A 13,997-nucleotide genomic window follows, 5' to 3' on the forward strand; every position below is an offset into this window, starting at 1 on the left:
TACAACCTGTCTGGGTTCAGGGACTGGGCCAAGGTCTTGAGGCCACCAGTCAGGAGTCCACAGGAGTTTGGCTTCCCCGAACAGCATCACTTCCGTCTTTGCCACATTACATTGCAGGAAGTTAGATGCCATCCAGTGAGCCACTGCTTTCATCCCCTGGGCGAAGTCATTTCTAACTTTGACCGTGAGGGTTTTAAAAGGGAAGAGGAGTTGGGTGTCATCTGCGTATGACACTGGAGTAAAACCATAAGATCTCATGATGTTTGCTAGGGGGGCCACATAGATGTTAAAAAGAGTAGGGCTCAAACAAGAGCCCTGTGGCACCCCCTTGGAGATCTCCCTCTCCTCAGATCGATATGTACCCAAAATGACCCTTTGTGTACGGTCTGTCAGGAAACTCCTCAACCAGGCTAAAGCCTTATCTTTCAAGCCGATGTTAACTAGCCTGGTGGTCATGATGTTATGTGACACAGTATCAAACGCCGCGGACAGATCTAACAGGACCAGGATAACAGAATAGCCTTTATCCTGGAACATGTGGAGATCGTCCGCGACGGACAGCAAGGTGGTCTCTGTGCTGTGTCTTGGTCTAAAACCAGACTGGGAGGGGTCCAACCCATCTGTTGTTTCAATATAATTTGATAGATGTCGGTTTACAAATTTTTCTATTATTTTACCCAAAAAGGGGAGAAGTGAAATGGGTCTTAGATTAGACAGTTCCGTCCAGGGGATTGCAGTGTTTTTCCTCAATGGTCTTACCAAAGCCCTTTTCCAATCTAAAGGAACCATCCCTGTACTCAAAGAGATATTAATCAAGTTCTGAATTTGGGGTCCCAGAACGTCTGCAAGCATAGGCATAATTCGTGCTGGGATGGAGTCTAAAGGGCTACCACTTTTAATTTGAGCAATCAGAGAGATTACCTCTTCTAAGGAGATAGGGGGGAAACTTGTGAGGCACTGAGTAGATTGTACCTGTTGTGTACTCACGTGAGGGATAATGTTGCTTCTTCCTACAGCACTCATATTTGAGGCCATAATCCTGTCATAGATCCCGTCTATTTTCTTCATAAAAAATATAGAGATCTCATCGCAGAGATCCTGTGACGTGACCTCTGCGGTCTCACAGGCCACTGGCTTGGAAAAAGTCTGCAAAATATTATATAATGCCCTAGAGTCTTTCCCAGCCGCTAATAATTGTGCTGCAATATGGTTTTTTCGGGCCATTCTAATGGCCTTATGGTATATTTTGAGAGAGGTTCTATGTTGTTCTTTGTCCTGTGGTTTCTGGGAGTGTCTCCATATTTTTTCCCTTTTCCTAGTTTTTTGCTTCAAAGATCTAAGTTCTTCCGAGAACCAAATTTCTTGTTTATGTGCCATACGTGGTTTATATATTTTTTCCGGAATAATGGCGTTAATTACTGCTGTAACCGTCTCCTCAAAACTGCCAAGGGCTAAGCTTTTGGTTCTGACCACAGAGAGCTTTTTTTAAATATTAAAATTATATGCACACCGAAAGTTGGACTCTTGACCTATTGAATTGTATAATTCACAGACCAAAAATTTTTTAAAATAAGTCTCCACTAAAGTTCATTATCCCTCCATGTGGCTACCACAACGTCAATGTAAATATCTTGAAGCCTGACTGGGTGTTATTCTTCAGTGAGTGGTGGGCCTGACCCTACTCATGCTGTACTCCAATTGGCTGTTTGCAAAGTTTCCTTTTTCCCTTTTTTGTATAGGAAGCTTTGGAATAGTCTGGTACATGTTCTGGCTGTTGGTGTCCTATGAGAGTCCAGCAACACATCCCACTATCACAGATGAAGAGCGTAGATACATAGAAGAAAGCATCGGGGAGAGTGCAAGCCTTTCGGGTGCTTTAGAAGTAAGACTTTTACTTATGTGCATGTTTCCACATTTAAAAACTGCTGCTGCCACAAGTGACAATCTGTTTTATGGGTGTATTTTTACAATGAAATAATAGTTAAGTGTGTCAGTAAATACAAGTGACAGTCTGTTTATGGATGTGCTTTTACAATGAAATAATAGTTGTGTTTCAGTAAATATGCAATATTAATGAATGTGCCACTATAATTTTCAATAACTCATTATTGTAATTTAGCTCATCTAAATTGTCTTGATATTTATTTTCTGGTACAGCTTTCTTCTTTCCCTGATAACTTGGTACTTCCATAGGTTTCATACTTCTCTAATAATCTCTACAGCAGAGCAAACTCGATTAAGGTCCACCACGGGAAAGGGGGTGGGGAATGCATCGAAACTTTAGGAGAGCTTCACTCACATGGCAGGAAGCCCTCGAGCTAGATTGTAGCACTAGCCATGCTGGTGCTGACAATGCACTTCCACTTTGGAGGTACATTTATAATGACCCAAGATGATGGCGCTAAAATTCTCCCCATTGTCATATGAATTAGTAGTATTTCCACCAAGCATTTCAGTGCCCAGTGACTCTACACATGATGGAGTCAGGAACTTTGGTGAAGAAACCTCAGACGCTCATGGATAGAACTCAAAATTTGGCATAATGTCCATTGCAGTAACTCCACCACACTGGCAGTAAAACATTTTGACAGCAAAACTATGTCAGCTTTCAGTTAGTGAGCGCTGTCTCATCATATTCTGAATAACATAGAAAAGCAAAAATATTCATACTTTAATTAATTTATTTAATTTGAAGTTTATTGTAGAATGCATGCATAACCCAGCTCAGGTAGTTTGGCAATAATAATAATGAGCATAGCAGAAAGATGAACCACCATAAACTGGAACTAAACACAATGCTGAAGAACTAATCTCAGATTAGCCAGGTCCTAATGGCATGACTGAAAACAAGGGGGTTACAAATTAGGTGATTATGACTGGGAGAGAGTTAAAAAAACATAGCAATGGAAAATGCAAAGGATGGTCCACAAATCATAGATTCACAGATACTAGGTAGAACAAAATGCAAGAAGATGCTGGCCGTAAAGGACTTTGCTGAATTATATTAAGTAATAGCATGGCCAAAAATATGGGGGTAGTGTCACAAATGACCTAATGATGAAAATTACATTCACTTAAATTTAGTGTCCTTAGCCAGGCAGCCAGTGTAGTTCCGTAAGATAAAGAAAAATGGATGAGCTGTGAAGTTCACCTCAACAGCAACCTGTGAGGTTTAGAATTATTATTATTATTATTATTATTATTATTATTATTATTATTATTATTATTATTATGGAATTTCTGGAATCTAGCAAATACCCGGAAGGGGTTCCTGGTGCTGAGGAAAGGGGTTGAAAGCTAACCAGACCAAAGGAACTGGAGTCCAATTGATGACATATGGATTTTAGGGCTAGAGGCTGAGAACGCCAAAGCTTGGATGCACTGTGGGAGATGGAGGAGCCTCCTAGGTGAGATTTCTTAAAACAAGTGACCAAAATAAGGTTAGCTGAGGAGGAGCAGAGACTGCGAGCAGCAAGGTAAGGTCAATAGGTTTTGCTTATATAAATAGGATTGTTTCACAGAAAGGTCTATAGATGAGGCATAAGACTAAGAAGTTAGAACATTGTCTGGTAGGTAGGATAGGCAACCAATAAAGATCCTTAATATAGGACGAGTGTTGCACTTGATAGGATGGGATATGATGTTTAATGCCACTAAAAGGTTAAGCAATATGAGCGTGGCAGAGTGCCTATGGGATAAAAATATTCTGACTTCTAAAAAAGAGAACATCAATTGTCTGAAGTATCTGTGATCTGATACTTAAGCAAGGACTGATAAAGTGCTTTTGCTATAATCAGGCAACAGTGTGAAGGTAGAACTAGAAGGATTTTTGTATATCCCTCAGCTGAAAGAAAAGAGGTGTAGGTCAGCTTAAAAATTTGATGTAAGCAATACAAACGGACATAAAAAGTACAATGCAAGGTACAGGCTTGCTGAACTCGGGCCGGGTAAGAGCCCAAGTTACTAGGACACCAACCTGAGGACAAAAGAGACAGCACCCTCCGATGATCAAGACTACTGTCATATGACAGTTGAGCTTCAGACAGTTGTCATTATCCAAGCAGCAACGGAGGTAATGTAGAACTGAAAGTTAGAGTGTGCAGCCAATAAGTCTCCATCAAGCTTTAGGATGACCATGGTATCTTCAGCATAAACCATGACCTCAAGAACAATGTGCCTTATCAGCATAGTAATTGGGTCTACATATATATTAGTGAGGTACTTAGCTGCGAAAACTATGGAACTCTACAGGAAAGATCCCCAAAAGGGGACTCGTAGAGATGAATGGCGATGCCTTAAAATCAGCCAGATAAAAACAGTCTAATCTATTCAAACATCTTATGAATGACCATGACCACATACCGTCGAACAATCAAGACTAAGTGAGACACTGTGTCAAAAGGAGCCTTGGCGGAATCCATGAATGGCATTAGATTTTAGGAAACCTATTTATTGTCTTTTGGCTTTCACATTATGACTTTCCCCATCAATGGAGTAATAGAAATTGGTTAAAGCTTGATGGCAGCCATAGGATTTACAGTTTCTTGAGAAGTGGCACCACAAAAGCCTGCTTCCAACAAGCATGAACACTACCACAAGTGAAAGATGAAATAATGATAGAATAAATAGCGGGGTAAAAGCATCACTTGCCAGTTGAACAACACAAGGAGGACAATGATCAAGGAGAGTGTCAAATTTGGTAGCTAATATAAATGGTTTTGCAAGCATTCTCTGTACTCATAGGAAATAACTGTGCATAAGGATATTGGCTGAAATATCCATATCGACTTGGTTGTTAAAAGATGAATAGATATGTTTCAATTTACTATATAAAATATGAAGTAAGAGATTTGTAGATGTCCTTAGATGAGCTCTGCTTATCTCTGTTATATTCAAGAGTAAAATATGAGTGACATGTTGGATTTAAAATTGGAAGTTTTGTTAATTAGAAAAAATCAGTCCCATTTCCATAAAATAACTGATCTGGCTAATAAAATATTTTAAATCCACAGGCTGGGAGACTGGAAGTCAATGCAACCTGCGTACACCGGGCCCGATTCACAGAACTAACTTAAGACAAAATCCTAAACTTACTACCATTTTGGTATTCACAGAAGGCATTTATTCGTTTTGGTATTCACAGAAGGCACTTACTCATTTCGGTATTCACAGAAGTTAGGAGTCCTAACTTTAGGGCTCCTAAATGCCTTCTGTGAATACCGAAAGTCTTAAAATTAGGATTTTTCTCAGTTTAGTAGTAGTATAGTTAGGAGTCCTAACTTTAGGACTCTTAAATGCCTTCTGTGAATACCGAAAGTCTTAAAATTAGGATTTTTCTCAATTTAGTAGTAGTAAAGTTAGGACTCCTAACTTTAGCACTCCCAATTGCCTTCTGTGAATACCGAAAGCCTTAAAATTAGGATTTTTCTCAGTTTAGTAGTAGTAAAGTTAGGAGTCCTAACTTTAGGACTCCTAAACTGAGAAAAATCCTAATTTTAAGACTTTTGTTATTCACAGAAGGCATTTAGGAGTCCTAAAGTTAGGACTCCTAACTTCTGTGAATACCGAAGTGAGTAAGTGTCTTCTGTGAATACCAAAATGAGTAAGTGCCTTCTGTGAATACGAAAATGGTAGTAAGTTTAGGATTTTGTCTTAAGTTAGTTCTGTGAATCGGGCCCACCGTATTTAGTTTTGCAGTATTATACAGCACAAACTAGGTCCATAAGGGTACCATAGTGCTTTACATAGCTACAGTTTGTCAACTGTAATACATAAAATAATATGTTATACTTAGAATTAACATTTAGACAAGGAAATATTCAACATCATTTCTTGAACTTAATCAAAACAAACAGCCATCTGAGCAACAAATTGCCTCATATCATTTGGAGATGCACATGCAGTACATAAAGAAATATACTATGTATAGTTTTACAGCAAGCGTAATAGAATAAATAGAGTTTAGACTCACAAATTCTGCATATGACCAGAAGACACCTAGTCAAGTGTAATTCCATATTTCTTTCTGAATAATTTCAGCTTTATAGCCCATACCATTGGTATTGCGACAGGTCACAGTTGAAAGTAAAGTTGGAAAAATGGGTTTTGAAGCTCTATTCCAAAGTAAATAAGTAGAGACTCATTATTACAGCATGAAGGATACACTCCTTGAGGAAGCCTGTTTTGAAAGTCTTGCTTTCCTGAATATTAGAGTTTTAAGAGAGAGTCTGTATATCAGAATGAGCAAGAACATCCAGACATAATCACTTTACACAATAGGTAGTTGGTTGCCAATATATGAGTAGGTCTGTGAATAAACTTCTGTCCTCTATAGAAAGCCACTTGGGAGTGGTAAAGAATGGTGGGGTTTGTTGTGATTGGGTACTCTGAAGGGCTGTTTTTAAATGGTATGGTGGACTGTAGGGAACCACATCCTTAAAAAATCCCCAAGAAAAAAGCTAAAAGGAACTAGGAATTGTACCACCTTTTAAAAACTTCTGCTGGGATGGTGATTTTATTCCAAAGAGGAGTCTGGCTTAATATGGATCTACTCTTGTTAAAATGTCTATGCTGGTAAGCTGATTCAGATGTTGTCTTGAATTGACATGCAATAATTTAGCACTTTATGCAAAGGATGGATTGCAGTTGGGCTGATTTATTAAGGATTCTAGAAGTATTGAGAAATGATGGCGGAGATCAAAAGAAATACATTCTGTTTCCTCTGGGTTCAATTTGAGATATAAGAGTGAAGGGAGGACCTGCGTGCCAGCGCAAGGTCAGATATGTCCTCTGTGAATAAATCTTTCATTAGCCACTGAGTTTCATTAGTGTAAAGATGATAGGAGAAGTTTGACTGCCTTATGAGGGAACTGAATTGTCTCTCCTAAATTGAAAATCATTGGGGAACTGATGGAATCTTGTAGAACTACTTAATGCAGGAGATTGGTGCTGTGAGACAGTTGGACAAATTTAATAGCTGAGAGCGGTTCTCAAGATAGCCAAAATTGTCAATATAGGAAAAACACATCTAAGAACTGTATGACTGATCCCCATCAATTCATCCCTGATTTTTAGAAGAGAGGCATGGTTGACTACTGATAGTCACAAATAATGAGAAAATTCAATACAACTTTGCCTAAAGTGCTTAGTGCTTCCAGAGGTAGAGCCCAACCGAAATTCAACAAAGAGTTTCTTTTTTTTTAATTGTACTAACTGCTTTGAAAAACAGAGTTCCAGAGCAAAGCCAAAGTTGTTTCATCTTGAGGATCTTAACTAGTTTTTGTAAGTAAAGTTGGGACTGCCCTAATTTTAAGTGACTAGTCATTGTATCAGAGATGTGTTTATCACATTTGTCAAATAATGACTAAGGTCTAAAGGAGGAACTAATGGTTTTTACAACATTGGCTTGAAAAGGATCCACAATATATGAGATTGGTCTGAGATCTATGATGGTATGCAAAAAGAACATTCTGAGTTATTTCTTTTAAAGATGTCAGTCCTTTGCACAGAGTGATACATCTCATATTATGTCATTGTGTGGGAATGAAAGAGGTCATTTTTCATCAAAGAAGTGGGAGAATAGCTTAATTATATTTATTTTTGGTCAGAAGGTTTATGGTTGTTTGCATGCTCCCTGGGCCTACTGTCCCTCCAGTTTAACTCATTGTCTGACATTTCCTTAGTGGAGCTTTACTACATTCAAGCTGCTCGAGCAGAATGCACAGCAATCCTTAAATTACAGTTGCTCTTCAGTTTCTTGCAATGCAACTCAACCTATTAACTTCTTTAAGCAGAACTTCAATTGCTATAATGTGCATCTTGGACCCTTTGAGCTGTCTCGTTGTGAATTTAACACCATTCAAGTCCCCAACGAGTCACCACTCAACACTAACAGCTAAGACTACATGGTGCAACCATCTGATATGAATTGGAACTATAATTCAAACAGAACCTAAACCATAGTTTAGCTTAGTCTATTTTAGATAATTTGATTCTATTGCTTTTACATAATTCCCAACCCTTATTAACCCTTATTTCCTATTGCATTTCTCAACTCATACCCACAGGATAACTACTGTAGTACAGGAAACTGTTGCTCGAATATGATTACTTTAAAAAAATAAAGACAAGAGGCATTTGGCAAAACACAAACAGCTGGTTTAAGCAAACACTACAGCCGTGAGCACAGTTACAGAGTTAGAGTCTGAGGACTGACTGAAAGTACAATAATTTTGAACATCTTTCTATACACTTCTCAAAGCATCACAAAACAATAAACGGATCCTGTTTTGGGATTGGAATGTGGGCCTAGTCGTGAAGCCATAAGTGTGCCTAGGGCTTAGGGTCTGCCTGACCACGTATTTCTTACTTGGGGTTGATGGAGAGGTCATTTCAGGAGATTTCGACAACAGTGATTTGATTTGGTTTTTATAGGCACACATATCTTTGCAAACATTGACATCAATGTCAAAATTCCGCTCTCTAGTTGATTTTTTAAATACTTCATTTACCCCAACCTTCTTGACTGTCAATTTGTTAGGGGCTTGTTTTGTTTCAGTTTTAACTATTACTACTTCCCTAGTTACTTGAATTCTACCTAATTTGTGGACTCAATGTTTACAGCAGGGAACCTCAACTTGTAGAAAACCACACGAAAACATTACAAATACGAGAATAGGCATTGATGACGTGCACAGTCCTGTCACCCACTGGGGGAGCCAGTAAAAACAGTCGATGGAACAGTCCTGCTCAGGGGCACCTCCCTCATTATGCATGTCAGTTTGTAAACGATGCAGTGCTTGGATGGCAAGAGTCAGAGTCCCATTGTTCATGTCATTGCCTGGGATGTACGTGCAACAGGATGCACTAGCTTTGCACACACTCCGCGCTCAATTGGGGTCATTAAGTCCAACACATACCGATGTTGCATCACCATGAGGGGGATGACTATTAATTCTACTTTGATTGCGTTAAGACAAGTTCAGTACTATTCATCCTTTTCATCATCGCCCATCTGGTTATTTGCAACCAGCAGGCCTTTGATTTCATCTGCACTGTTGAGAAGGGTATGGACCCTCCTGCATTGACATGTGTGTTAGAAAACAGTCTGAGTTCTTCTGAAATGTCCTTGTACTGAGCCCAGTCAACATAATCAGCAGTTATTTTTTCTTGAGCCTGATGCAATAGAGCTGTTTTCTTCTGTAGCGGATGTTGGTACAACTCTGACAGATCTTCTCTAGAAATGACCAGGGTAGGGGCGTGTATGGTGATCAGGGAGCCATTCAGGGACAAGCTGGGTGTGGGCAAATTCACTACATTGCCAGTAGGTATCCATCAACGTGGAGGTGGCCAATTGCATGTCTAGTATGTACAGTATTGAGCCACACTTCTCATTAGTGTTGAGAAGAATAATTACTTTATCTCTGGAACACAAGGAATACAGTGTAAGTTTCCGTACAATTAGGAGTTACCCCTTCCCTTCCAACTATGTGAACCTATCCATCTCAGTGTCCCATATTTCCTTACATGGGTTATCTATGCTGGTATTTCACTCTTGCATTCAAGACTTATTTCTCTTTGTATTGTTGAGGTGGACGGCCCTACACTGGAACTGCATGTCTGGCATATATTTGCCAGCATGTCTGGTACAGCATGACTGTACCAGTCATGCTGATGGCCATGCAGGGACAACAGGCAGAAGCGGGAGCGGAGGTGTTTGTGCACTGGTGCTGTGACTTTGCTACCTCCAAGAATTTTTTTTCCGTAAAGTCTCAGGGCCAAACATTATCCTGCCCAATCGTGCCCCATCTGCACATCATATCTCGCTTGGATCAGTGAAGCGGTGGTGTGGATTGGTCTCATAATTTGTTACGTTCACTACTACTCTATGGGGTTCTACTCGGTTGGGTTGTATCTTGGCGCTAATCCTACATAGGAACAGGTGGAGAAAGCATTTTGTTTTTTCGGGGACTATCTCTTGGGATAAGTTAAGCCTTTCTGCGCCTACTGCATGTGGTATCAGTGAACAGACATAGCGTGACCTGGCTGACATCTGGGTGCCCATGACAGTTATGTGCTAATTAGATGTGTTGTGTAAGTGTGCGCTGTATAGTGCATGTGGAATACTAGTGTTGTGTTCAGTGCAAATATAGGTGACATGGGAGAGGTCTCTATGCAAGCAAATGTCGGGGTGGACTTCATTTGACTAGGCAGATCTTAGGTAACATATGGTAACTCATAGTAAACAGACAGTATACAATTGTACAACAATACATATCTTGTGGAACATTGCAGAACTTGGGGATGAATTCATGAAAGATGTCTGTGGTCCTCCTGTGATTGGAAGATTTATTTACTCTTGAGAAGTTTGAAAGAGTTTGGTGTATAAGTTTGATAAAAGTTTGAAGTCTTGGACTTGCACGCTTGCGTCTTTATTAGGATTATTAGAGTGGTTGCGGGAGAAATGGTGGCTCGGTGTAAGGGGGGTGCACTGACGTGGCTTAATTGCCGACCTTTTGGACAATGCACTTATTTGTTGGTTAAGTTTTAGAAAACATTTGCATCCTTATATATCATCACCAATCATTATTGGGGATTAGTGTGCCTTGCTTTTATAGGGGAATGCTATTACATTCATGTGTCTTAATTTTGGTGGGGCACCGGAAAGTGGACTCCGATCAGGGTGTCTACTTTATTGGAGACAACAGGTGTTTATATGTGGATCACCTTAATTCTTGCTCACAGGTCATCGCCCCCTCTTATCAATACAGGAAAGGATATAGTTTGATTAGGGGCGGTTTTCGTGAGCTTGTGGATGGTCTGGATTATTTAACTAACATTTTAGGGATGTTGCTGGATTTCTAATATCCTTCCTTCCCTTGAGAGGGGACATGTCATTTGGTTCATAAGGCTACTTCCTTTGGTCACAGTCTATCACACTGGCCATCCCTTTCAGTCCAGCAAGTTAGCAGGTGGCAAAATGATTGTATGAAGCTCTCGCCATCCTCCCTGGTCACTATCTCCCTTGGGGTCAGTTTGTCTATACCGACCATTTGGGGGGAGCAGTGGACGTTGATGCTCTTCTCATGCGCACATAAAGGTGCCATTTTGCTTCTCCTACATCTTAAGTGAGTCTGTGCCAGGCTACCTTGATCCCTGTTTACCTTGTTGGTCCCTCACCTATGCTGATGATCTGGTGAGGGTCAAGCCCCAGGCAGAAGCCTTCCTTCTAGTTCTGCCTCAGACTCCTCTCGGAGCAATGCTCTATACCTACTCTGCCCTACACAAGTGGAGGGCGTGATGCTCTAGTCTCTCGTTGAGTTTCCTGGATGAGAGCTCTCTCTCTCTCCAGCATTAATTCATACCTCACCGCTAACTCTACTTTGTTCTGAGCTAGCCACTCTTTTTCTGGGTAGGAATTTACCCTCAAACTCACTTTCTGTTGTCCCTTCGGCTACCTGAACATACCCTGCAGCGCCCACCTCATTGTCTAATCCCAGAATACAGGGACCCCTCTCTTTACCCCCACTGGTTGTATTGCTGTCCAGTACTGCTTTGAATCTTCCGGTCACCCGAGAGCCTTCACCCAGACGTGTGGGAGTTAATGTTCTCCGTGTCACTGGGATTCAATAGGTCAAGTGCGATGGATAGGGGGTTGAGCTACGGGGAGCTCTAGCACAGGACTGGGGTGATGCTGGGATTTCCGGGACCTAGTTGCCTGTCGGTCTCCCTCATCTAGATCTAGTAGTTTGTTGTTCAGTGAGGCATTCCGGCTACCTCCACTGGTGGATTGGTATAACCTATTGAAGAGATTTCAGGCATAGGAGAGAGCACCTCCATTCCTATATAAGGTGGGGGAGGCTCGGATACCTTGCTTGCAGGTTCTAGGATAGCATTGGGCCGTCCTTAAGGACGGCCCATAGTTCTAGCAGTGCCTTTCTCCTGGTCTTCTTTTGTCCTACATATTTTGTCTGAATGTGTATTCTTGTATATTTGATTATGTTAGTCAGGAGGTTCCCCCTCTGGTGAGGGGAACGCATGTACCTTGGTGTGTTCCATTCAATACTTGCTATGTTTTTTGATCTGTGTGGGGACCCTAGTTTCCATTTCCATGTGCTTTAGCAGCAACTCCATGATAGCTGGAAATTTTTTTGAGGGACTGATACGCTCTAGCTTCTCGGGATAAATTAATATTGGAATCTACTCTGACTGCTGGGGAAATAAATACACAGGGAACACTTGGTTTCAACTACTTCTACGAGCTCAATAATATTTACATAAATGCATCAGGATAGACCTTAAACACAAACAAAAAATGCATATAAAGGATCACAACCTGGAAACAAGTGTAATGGATAGTTCAAAATCTGTGAATCCAGCAGAAAAAGAGCAGATATGGAAAAACGATTGTAAGAATTACGGGTGCCTTAATAAGCACATTAAGCCATAAACAAAACACAACACTCAAGACAAGTTGTGCAATTGCAACAATTTACCAGCACCACAACATCAAGAATATAGCATTTAATAATCAGAATGGAGAAAGAGAGAAGAGAAAAAAATGACAGTCATAACATGATGATCTTGTCAAAAAAAAAGAAAACTTAGCCTGCGACTTAGCGCATGCCACCTGATGACGAGGGGAGGGTTTGTGCAGTACAAAGGACTAAGTGAGCCTGACACTCTGTCAATATCGGCTTCAAGACAAAGATAACAACAATTTACATGGAAACGAGGAACAACTTGACAACCACAGGCCCTCCTTGGCCAATGCACAAGCTACAACTAATCTCCAATGTCCATATTTTCCCTAATATCTAAATTACAACTGATTTCACACCTAGAGGTCATGCATAGTATTTGTATCATGCCCAGCATTCCAATCAAATAACACCTCTCACTTCTTTCAGATAACAGGAGTGTCAGATAGTACTGAGAAAACCTTTCAGACTAAAAAATAAGTTCAAGGTGCTGACACTACATCCCATCCAAGGCATATGCGTATCGTCTGTTTCACCCCCAGCCGTCCGATCGGTGAGGCCTGGCCACTGTATGACACTGAGGGTATAAGGGTATCGACTGTGGTATGCCCAGCACTCCAATCGACAAACAACCTTCACTTTTCCTAGAGTGTTGGCTATCAAAAAAGGTGATCTCATTGGAATTGTCTCCGAGGCCGCCTTGCGACTACTCTGTTTGGACACATGAAGTGGGCAATATGCCAGATTTCTGTCAGTGGCAGGGCGCTCAGGTTACATTTTTGTGTTTCTTCCTAGTTTGCCATATGCCAAATGCTGGGTCTAAGGATCAGACGTAGTCTTTTACCCAACTGATGGCGGCTTCAGGATGGATCTTTGCCTCGTGGATTCAGCTGAGATTTCAAACAATTGCAGCGTCTGCTCACCTTCCTTGCTGCTCTGATTTGAATTTGTCAGAGCTGGGTCCTTTCCTTCAGCTGCAGTCAGGTTTGAAGCACCAATCTCTCCTATCTGGCTCACCAAAATGTTACTCGGATATGAATTTACCTTGAAAAAGCAAAGACAAGAGGTGTTTGACGAAACAGAAATAGCTGGTTTAATCAAACACTATTGCTGGGAGCACAGTTAGAGAGTCGGGGTCTGAGGACTGTCTCACAGTACAATCGTTTTTAATGTCTTTTATACATTTCCCAAAGCATCATACAACAATTCATGTATCCTGTTTTGGGAGTGGAATGTGAGCCTAGCCATGAAGCCATAAAATCCTCCCACCTGATGAAAAATGCAGGTCGATCTCGACCTTTCGTAGGAACAATGAGGGTCAGTGAGCAACATGTCCAGATGTCCGCCATGGGGAGCCCGTGATCACTGCTTTGGTTGTGTGATCTGTGTCCTGATTGGCTGAGTGTTCCTAACTTCATGTGCAATTGATGGACAGAATGCAGAACAATGTCATACATTCACCCCAGTACAGAGATCAGGGCCTAAATCCATCGTTTTTTTGCTCACCATGCCATGCCA

At 40.9% G+C, this 13,997-nt stretch overlaps 1 protein-coding gene across 1 annotated transcript in view; it reads left to right on the forward strand.

The window, feature by feature from the left end:
• The window catches only part of SLC17A6 (solute carrier family 17 member 6), a 294,138-nt gene that overhangs the window by 197,962 nt on the left and 82,179 nt on the right, over positions 1 to 13,997 (forward strand). The window contains exon 7 of the mRNA XM_085643618.1: positions 1,740 to 1,882. Within this exon, the coding sequence (XP_085499744.1) occupies positions 1,740 to 1,882 (143 nt within the window). The remainder of the gene's footprint in view (positions 1 to 1,739; positions 1,883 to 13,997) is intronic.

The sequence above is a fragment of the Triturus cristatus genome, chromosome 3_1 (genome assembly GCF_964204655.1).
Source record: "Triturus cristatus chromosome 3_1, aTriCri1.1, whole genome shotgun sequence".
In the NCBI taxonomy this organism is placed as follows: domain Eukaryota; kingdom Metazoa; phylum Chordata; class Amphibia; order Caudata; family Salamandridae; genus Triturus; species Triturus cristatus.